The 10,031-nt window shown below is 43.3% G+C and overlaps 1 protein-coding gene across 2 annotated transcripts; it reads right to left on the bottom strand.

Annotated features, from left to right (window-relative positions):
- Positions 1 to 398: 398 nt before the first annotated feature.
- On the bottom strand, positions 399 to 4,141 carry LOC148877209 (floral homeotic protein APETALA 2-like). 2 transcript variants are annotated; one of them, XM_088982955.1, is made up of 10 exons: positions 2,953 to 4,141; positions 2,814 to 2,839; positions 2,663 to 2,693; positions 2,416 to 2,503; positions 2,129 to 2,274; positions 1,958 to 2,002; positions 1,699 to 1,790; positions 1,442 to 1,590; positions 1,086 to 1,304; positions 399 to 977 (listed from the first exon to the last, which is right to left on the bottom strand). In XM_088982955.1, exons 1-10 carry the CDS (start codon positions 3,468 to 3,470, stop codon positions 741 to 743), a joined length of 1,551 nt encoding a protein of 516 aa, XP_088839081.1. In that variant the 5' UTR covers positions 3,471 to 4,141; the 3' UTR covers positions 399 to 740. The 2 variants fall into 2 exon arrangements, with proteins under 2 accessions (XP_088839081.1, XP_088839076.1); XM_088982950.1 differs by having other exon boundaries at positions 1,086 to 1,313; positions 2,953 to 4,076.
- Positions 4,142 to 10,031: the final 5,890 nt, after the last annotated feature.

Here is a 10,031-nt window from a genome sequence, read left to right on the forward strand (position 1 = left end):
GGGCTGGTTGCGCTGCAGCTGCTTGAACACCTGCTGCGCTGCTGTTTCAGTCGCTGCCCCATCTCTTCGGTCCTCGTCTTCTTCAGTTCGTTTTCTATTTATCATTTGGTGGGGACGGGGGAGGATGCGCTCTTCTAAGTTCTAACTTTCTCTTTTGTTTTTTACTTTTCTTATAAAGATAACAGTTTTAGTTTTGGGATTCCGCGCCTCCTAATTATAATAAGCTATTACGATTACTTGCCAACTCCTTCATTAAGGAATAAGGAATTAGTGTAATCTATCTGTCAGTTTCAAACTTTCAATTCAACGATTTGGAGAGAGAGAGAGAGAGAGAGAGAGAGAGAGCGCTACAGCCTACAGGTGATTGAAAATAAGAATAAAAGGACGGAACACATTGGTTTTGCTAATAATAACAACAGTAATAATATAATAAACTATTAGACTGACTAAAGGTGCAAATCAAATCAAATCAAATCAGATCAGCAGTAGAGTAAGCAGTTAAAACAGAAAAAAATAAAAGGTCAGAATCGACTCTCATTGGGGGAGCTCCCGTTTGCTTGTTTGACTGACGAGTGACGACTAACATCGCTCGCTCGTTCGTTCCCGGTTCCCCCACCTAGTTCTCTCAAGTATTGAAAATTCTTTCGACCTTTTTACTGATCGGCAGTGACTAACAATTGGAACTGGGGTTGGAAGAGGACTGAACACTGAAACGAGAGAAATGGCTGACGCAGAAGGGGTCAGGTGGGTCCCGTGAGAGAGTGGAACCCGTTCCTCTGCAGCCAACTTATCTGCGTTGATGGGAATCCTGATGATGCTGCAGTGGTCGCCAACACTTGGGGTGAAGAACCAGCAGAAGCCCAGCTAATACCGCTGCCTCGATGGTTCCATCCCGATGATTGCCGTTGTTGCGAATCGCCTGTCGCTAATGACAGACCACCTCCAATTTGCCCATCGCCGTCGCTGCAGCTCGGGAACTGAAAATCACAACAGGGTAAGGGTAAACAATACAAATTGTTATTATTAGCAACAGCGCCTTCAATCGATGAAGATATCGATCTAGTTCTGGTTCTGGGAACACCCACTTGACGATTGGGAGGATTCAAGTGTGGTTGCAGTATGTGGACCATTGGAGCTGGAGCGTCTCCGATTCTCCTGAACTGCCCACGTCTTAGCATCTCATTGGTCTTCATCGATAACGGGGACTGAATGTGGATTTGGTTCAGCATCCTGGTAGCCTCGCTCTCCCCGCTCCCTTCTCGTCTCTGAGACTGAGAACCACTACTGTTCCTACATCGCTCATCCTGCACCACCTTCAAAATTGTTACCCAACTTCTGGGGCTTCCGTCTAATAAAAAAAAGGAAGGCAACTACAAGGGTTCTGTACTTGTAGTAGATCGAGCTCGCATTAACTAAAGAAGCCAAGGCCACCCCAATATACCTTGGACCTAATGATCCGGTTGTTGATCCCCCAATTAGGCTCGAATGGCGTTGACGAGGATCGTGGATCACCCACCCCCAATTCAGAACCATCTCGCTTCAGGGTAGAACTGCCCAAGCTTAAATCAAGATTGTGGCCCGCATCGTTTCCTGGGTATGATTTCAATTCGCATTACACATTTCATTTTATTTTTACCCAAAACATAAGAAGAAAGAAGAAAAAGAAAGAGAAGACTTAATTTTCTTCACTATACTTACCAGTAGAATTGAGTTCATCTTCGTATATACTCGGATCAAAGTTGGTCACAGCTTCCTTCCCGTTGCACTTGATTGCAGCTTTGTCATAAGCCCTACATGTTATCAATGAGCAAATAAACACTCTAAAACTGAACAACAAACAAATGAATAGAAAAGATAAGATCGATCAAACTTCTTAGGCCGTTGGTCGATCTGCCTGCAACAGCAGAACGCCATTTAGGACTCAAAATATCATCTAAACATCAACCACGTGAAATACCTAGCTGCTTCAATTTCGGTGTCGAAAAGACCCAGGTAAACATATCTGTGTAATTGACATTATAAACGAAATTAATTAGAGCAAAAGCGAGAATCCTGACTATTCTTCAAGGAGAAGGAAGAAGGAAGAAGAAGAAATAGTAGTAGTAGTAGTAGTAGTGTGGTAAATTACTTTTTGCCCAAGAACTGGCCCATTCGAGCCTCCCATCTTCCACATTTGTGCAAAGTAACGCCTCTATATTTAGAGCTTCCTCTAGGAAAGCCAGTGCTTTGGCGGCGAAGTACATGGACGAATTCCTCCTTGGTTAGATTGCTCATCTGTCATCAATATCGCATTACAAGACCTCCTATTTCAAAAACAGTTAAATAATTTAAACTAAAACAAGGAGGCCTGACTACAACAGTATTTTTAAGAAAAAAAATTCCGAGAATACAAGTTCCATCCCTTCTGTCTCTCACCTGTTTCAGGTCTTCCTCATAATCATCAAGACTGAAATTTATATCCGCCTCTACTCCCCGGAACTTTATGGCTGCTCTGTCGTATGCACTGAACAAAAATTTCTCGGTTTCAAAACAGGCAATCTCCAGAGAACTGAGAACTGAGAACTTTCTTATTTATGGATAAACAAGAGATGCTACATCTACATAATAATTGAATTTCAAGAATCACAGAAATTCGATTGTATGAAAGGACGCAGAAGCTTACCGAGCAGCTGCATGGGCTGTGTCGAATCCGCCTATTACCCCCATAAGAGAAACATCCCAATATCAGTAACCATGAATAGTTTCATCCCACCCCAAGAAAAATAAAAACAAATATTCTTTCTAACAAAACAAAAATTAACTATTTTGCATACCCAAATAAACCTGCTTTCCACAATCCCTGCATCAAGAGCAAAAGCAAAGAACATTGCGATTGGAGAGATTGCACAGGGAGTTGAAATTAAAAGAAGAGAAAAAGAGGATTATTTAAAGTCGAAGGGAGAGGAAAAGCACCATATGTGGGACTCCCAACGGCCGGTTCTCCTGTAAAAGGTAACGCCACGATACTGTGAGCTTCTAGACCTTGGCCCTCGCCGGCTCTTCTTCATGGGCTGGGAAACTTCCATGGTTCTACCGGCAGCAAGAGGTTCCGACTGACAGAATTTGACGCCAACCCAGTGAGCTCGTGGCAAAGGAGCCGTATCAACAGCAGGGGACGCCCCCATTTCCGGCTCCTCGACTGGAAAAAACTGACGGGTCATGACTACAGGTTCGCTCTCCGAAGAACAGTTGTCATCGTGGGTCACCGAGAAGCCGAAGATCTTACTACTCCTTTTCCGTCTTCCACCGCGCTCGTCATCATCATCCGATCCCTCTTCTATAACCACAGCCGAGGAGCTCGAATTCTCATTGGAAACGGATCCGATGCCTTTGCCCTTGTCGTCATCTCCGTCGAAGGACGTCTTCTGCGAAGAGCAACCTTCGGATTCCTCCTCCCTCCTTTGGTCAGGCGAGTCGTTGAGATCCCACATGTTGCCTCCTCCTTCCTTCTTCTTCTTCTTCTTCTTCTTCTTCTTCTTCTTCTTTTTCTTCTTCTGCTTCCCCTCCTTTGTCGCTCGTGGCTTCCACAAGATCGAAGATCCAAGCTGCTCCGACCTTTCCTCGTATGAACAAAGAACAAAATAGGATCATCGATCATCTCTCTCCATTAAGACCGGAATTTGGGTTCTTGTCGGCAAAAGAAATCTTCCTTCCTTGCGCTCTATATAAATATATTCATAGAACCACACAATATCTCTGCATAATGTAATTGTTTATTTGAAAACTTTCTTTTTATTGATATCGGCCAGGTTTAAAACGAAAGCAAACCTAAGACTAAGAGCCGGTTGCAAAAAGGTACCCCAAGAACTCCCATCTCTCCAACTGCCCCAATACAGCATAGACGAGGCCAGTGTGAGAAAGCTTGGCAAAAAGCATCGTCAATTCCTGGTTTCTTTCTCTCTCTCTCTATCTCTCCTCCTGCCCCTATTTCAATCATTCACACACATTCATGGACTCTCTTTCTCTCTCCTCCACTACCCCCACCAAAATAAACTCATCTCTCTCGGTGAATGGTAGACTAGAGGGAAAAAAATGTCCCAAGTGGGAAAAAATAAAAACAATCATCTCTTTCTTAGCCATATTTTCCCACATTAACCAAATCGAAAAGTATCGTCTCCAAATGACTTTCGTTGCCCACTAATAGAAATGACAAACTGGTCTACTTGCTTTTTTTTTTTTGATAAAAACTGGACTAATTGCTTGGAACTCGATTTTCGCCTCTCTATAATTAAATGCTTGTATTATCTCTCCTTAATTCGTTCATTTTTTTATTAATCACGTTACATACGTGTAAACAAAAAGTCCGAACCTGACGTCTACTGTGCATTTAAGCAAGCTTTCTCACTGTCCTTTTCTGCTCCTTTTATCCTTTCTTCTTTTTTTAATAATTATTTAATTTCTCTCTCACTCGGTGATCTCACCTCCCCTCTACCTATAAGACTATAAACTACACATGTACGTAAATACAGCAGACAGAAGGCCGAGTGGAGGGGGCGGGGAGGGGACCACCGGACCGGGGGTATTCTGGGAAGAAAGGGAGAATAATATTGACTCACTCGCACCCTGGTCCCTGGGGCTTGGGGGCAAGGGCAGTGTTGTGACTTGTGAGAGGGCTGGTGCTGGGCTTAAGAAAAAGGAAATGGGAATAATGGAGATAAAAGGAAGGGGTTTCCAGAAAAGTCCAATCCAAGAGTACGGGAGATGGCCACGTTGCTACTTTCGGTCTTTCAAGCGACCCCAATCGCGCTCCAGACCCACCCGGTCTACACCTCGTATTTAATGCCCAAACCTATTCAAATTTCTTTTTTTTTATTAAAAAATAATAATTATAATACATAAATAAAAGAATAAGAAGGTAAAAAAAAATCTTATAAATGATGATCACAGGGTTAGAAGATGGCGGGTGTGTGTCAGCAGGGACAGGGAGGAAACAAGTGTGGGGCCCAGGAGATAAAGGGGCCACGTCATATCGCATCCAGACAAAGGCAACACTACCCAGCGCATCTCATATCAGAGACGGGAAAAAACTTCCAATAATGGAAGCGGGACGAGGCAATCGTCGGCAACGTTGTCTTCCCCAAGTGGCAGCAGCACGCAAAATCGAAAATGGATCTCTCTCTCTCTCTCTCTCTTTTCCAATCGAGGTTGATAGGCCCATGCCCACCCAACCACATCCACATGTTCCCAGTTTCCCACTCTTCTTTACTTGTCCAACCCACTTGCTACTGCCATTCAATAATGGATTCATCCCTCCGACCCTCCCTCTCTTTGCTGGTCTCTTATTCTGTCCCATTTTCCTACCTCCACCGATTTCCACCCTGCTGCCGTCCGATGCGTTGACTTTATGTCGTGTTTCAAAACAACGGCTAGGGAAGGTGGACCAAACAAATCGGACGCTTGGAATAACTCGTTTCACACAATTTCCAAGTTGCGTGGACTGTGGAAACCGGAAAGAAAAGTAGTTGACTTGATCCAACTTTATATCAACCAGACCGAATAGTACGATGGTATCATTTGTCATGTATGTATACAAGATGTTCCACGCATTCATTTATTCTGTTCGTGAAAGCTTCATCATCAATCACCCATTTTCACATCACTTCCTGGATGACGCGTGGAGGGGGACTAAGGGAGCAACTTATTAAGGTAGGGATGCTTCGTAGTGCACCGGTTGGTAGGTACATGGTTTTCAAAAGGGATTCCTCATCCAATCGCCGTCAGCCCCTATTCCTTGTCTATATGAATTACACCTTTGAATAAACCTGAGAAGAGATAGATGGCCCGGACCCCACTCTCGTTTTCCCATTTTGCTCCTTGTTAAAAGTTAAAGTTAAAACCCCATAATCCCAGGTGCCTCATGCCAAGGGAACATCACCTACCTAACTTTTACTTTTCTAAATTTAAATATTTGTACTTTTTTATTTTAATTATTTATTATTTTTCTAAATTTAAATATTTGGTCTATTCCACTTAACACTAATGGTTAAAACATGTACGTGTTTGGAATCATTGATGTTTATTTACTAATGCTTTGTATTTAATTTGTTTGAAAAATTCAGAAAAATAATAATAAATTCGTTTATTGGCCATTAGACACAACATCAGTAAAATAGTCAATAATAAATGCTTATCAGTTAGGAGAAACTTCATTTGCAAGTGACTATGCGTATGAATTTATATAATATAATAGAGGAAATGATGAAATAATGACTATATAATAACATTTATTTAATAAACGCCCACCATTTCAATTTTCAAACATCCTCCAAGTCTCTCTTTCTCATTTCCTATATTTTTTAATGATAATATTTTACAGGATACATAGGATTGGCTTTACCTTAATCGTGTTAATCGCGTTTTATCAAAATTACGTGGGTTCACTTGTTTAACACGATTAAAAGCGTGTTAATTTACACGTTTTATTCAAAAATGACTTAAAATTTATGTGGGTCGTATCAACCCAATTATTAATATGACTCATTTAAACTTCTTGATTTTTAATCATGTAACATTTAAAGATATGTTCATTGGACCAAGAATTCAGATGAGATAAAATGTTTATATTACCATTGTAATTTGTTTATAATTTATTTTAATTAGATTAATTACGTTGATTTCATGTCAATTTGGATTATCATGTTGTATCGTATGAATAGAAAATGATTTATTTAAATAAATATATCATCTGTATAATAAATAGGTTATCTTAAATGGGGTAAAACCAACCCTCAAGGTGGTTGGACACGTGGCAACGATAAAGGCATTACGCCTTGGCCCACAAGTCCAGCCCATCTCGGGTGGTTATAGGTCACCTCGCTCCACTTTGCCTCGTACTGTGTACTGTTGATGAGGAGACGGGATCTGTTCCTCACAAATGGGCTCTTCACATGCATATCCACCGTGTATACCAGAGATGTTCTCAATGCATGGTAGGATGTCTGTCCTATGAGGTGCTAGGTGTGAGGAACAGATCCGGTCTTGTTGATGATGAGACGATCTCATCCCATGCAAGCTGGCTATCGCCATCCTAAGAATTCGACTAAATAATAGCTTGGAGCATAACACGAGCTACAGGCAACGAAAGGCACTTCGTACCAAGGCGAGCTGCGTTAAAAGGGGCATATTCGAGCTGAGACCGGATCTGCTCCTCACACAGGGCGCTTTACACCGATCTCACGCGCAGCATTGGGAATATCTCTCGTACTTACAAATTATCAGCTATGGGAGATGTTTCTAATGCATGGTGTATGTGTCTATGAGGCGCCCATGTGTGAGGAGCAGATCCCGTCACCACATGTGTAGAAGGCAAACATCCTGGCAGTTCAATTTGATGACATCGTCAACATTGTGGCAATTCTGTCATTCAGTGGGCTCGAATCCTCTCCATCGGCAACCTGGTAGGCAAGTCACTTGAACGTGTTCTGATGAAGAGTGATTTGGCCCGACCTCGTAATAGGGGGACATGTGGATACAACCTAACTAGTAAGATCCCATATATTTTATATAAGATGATGCACACGGGATTCAGTATCCCCATGACGACGTGCTGGTCATAAAGTTGAGAATAAATGACTTTGAAGTAAAGTGCGTCCTGGTAGATTCAGGCAGTTCAGCTGACATCTTGTTCAATGATGCCTTTGACAAGCTCCAACTCCAGGAGTGCGATCTCAAGCCAAAAAGTACTCCTCTGGTAGGCTTCAGCAGAGAAGAAGTCAGGCCTTTAGAGCGAGTCACAGTACCTGTAGAAGTCAGCATGTGGCCTAACATTGTGAGGTTCGAACACACTTTGTTGGTGGTCGTGACTCCCTCCCCGTACAACGCCATAGTAGGTCGACCCATTACCCATGCACTTCGCACAATGGTATCCACCTACTACTTAGCCATGAAGTTCCCTACGGACTATGGAGTAGGGGTAGTGCGAGGCGACTAGCTCGAGTCTTGCAAATGCTATGTCACCACTCTCAAGGGGAAATCCAAGCTAGCTGCTGACATCGAGCTCGAGCGACCTACGGAGTACATCGAGGAGCAAGCCAGGCCAACAGAAGAGACAATCCACATTCCGTTCTCAGCAAAAGATCCAGTTAGAACTCTCTAGATCGATGCATCGATTGAGGAACCACTTCGTTCTCAGTTGGTAAGTTTTTTAATTAAAAATTTAGATGTATTTGCATGGTTCGCAACAGAGATGCCCGACATAGATTCAAAAATTATAATTCACAAGTTAAACACTGATCCTTTAGTTAGGCCTGTTAGATAGAAAAAATGCAACCTCACCCCGGAGCACTGGAGGATAGTCTACGAGGAGGTTGGAAAGCTCCTTATAGCCGATTTCATCAGGGAGGTCCATTACCTGAGCTGGGTAGCTAACCCAATTCTAGTAAAAAAGGCCAACGGTAAATGGCGCATGTGCATCAATTATACCGACTTGAATCGAGCTTGCCCGAAGGACTGTTTCCCATTGCCCAAGATCGACCGTCTAGTGGACGCGACCTCAGGGCACGAGTTGCTGAGCTTTCTGTACGCATACTCAGGATACAACCAGATTAAGATGGACCCTGCCGATGAAGAAAAAATGGCCTTCATTACTGAGCTCGGCATGTATTGTTATAAGGTCATGCCCTTCGAACTAAAAAATGCTGGGGCGACCTTTCAAAGACTTGTAAATAGGATTTTTGAGTCATTGATCAGCAATAAGATTGAATGTTATGTAGATGATATGGTCGTTAAGACCCTGATGGAGGGTGATTTGACCCGACCTCCTAAGAAGGCAAAACGTGGACACGACTCTGCATAAGTAACACCTCAGTGTGACAGCCTAGCTACAACTGAGTAACGAGCTCGTTAAAGTCCTCGTAGGTCAGCTCACCATGGAACGGTCTCGCTACAGCACGAGTTCAAGGACCCCAGTATGCTGAAAGGGGACACTCCAAGCTAAGTCTATCCCAGCTCGCGAGCTCGGACAATCAGCTCGCTCCGATACTTAGGCAAGAGGACCGCCTCAAAGACAACCATAGGCGGAACCACCTCGGGATACCTCCAGGAGCTCGCTACAAAGCAGCTCACTATGGGATAACTCGCTACAAGGCAGCTCACTATTGAGCGACGCAACATTTTCAGGAAGCTTTTTATTTGACAAGACCGTACCCGTCAGACTGCACCACGTCTCCTGACTGACGACGCAGTCCCTACCAGCCCAGCAGACTGCACCCACATCTCTCGACAGGTGGCGGCGTGTCTGTCCTTTCCGGGTCGTGTCTCTCATCTGATTGGGCAGTATTCTGCAGTGGTTACCTGCACAACCCTAGCAAATAATAGCTGCAACAGAGGGCCAGTGGCAGTTATGCCCAATTTGAGAAGAACATCCATATTTAAAGGCCCTGGTTTCCAAGGGGCGAAGGTAATTGAACTGATCTAGCGCTATTTGCACTCTTAGCTCTCTTTGCATTTCTTACAACTCTCTCAAAGTTCTAACTTAAGCATCAGAGTATTCCCACCAAGAATCCTTCACCTTCCTCTTCTTAGGTACCATCCATCGCCAGCTAGGAGCTAGGTGTCCACCAGCTAGGAGTGCCCAGATTGGGCTGCATCAGACCCAGTTTTCAAAATTTTTAATGAATGACTTGCAAAGTGTTTTTGAAATCTTGCGTAAATATAACATGAAACTAAATCCCAACAAATGCGTCTTCGATGTCACCTCGGGTAAATTCCTAGGTTGCATAGTCAACCAACGTGACATCGAAGCCAATCCCAAAAAAATAAGGGCCATCTTAGACATGAGACCACCTCGTAAGCTAAAAGAGGTTTAGAGACTAAATGGCAGGATAGCTGCTCTGAGCCATTTCATGTCCAAGTCGGTAGATCGCTGCTTGCCTTTCTTCAAGGCAATAAAGAAAAACAATGATTTTGAATGGATCGCAGAATGTCAGCTCACCTTTGACGAGCTGAAAAAATACCTAGTTATAATTTCGGTCTTGACCCGACCTGAGGAGTGA

This window comes from Nelumbo lutea, chromosome 1 (genome assembly GCF_056320005.1).
Source record: "Nelumbo lutea isolate HS-2025 chromosome 1, American lotus-T2T, whole genome shotgun sequence".
Classification (NCBI taxonomy): Eukaryota; Viridiplantae; Streptophyta; class Magnoliopsida; order Proteales; family Nelumbonaceae; genus Nelumbo; species Nelumbo lutea.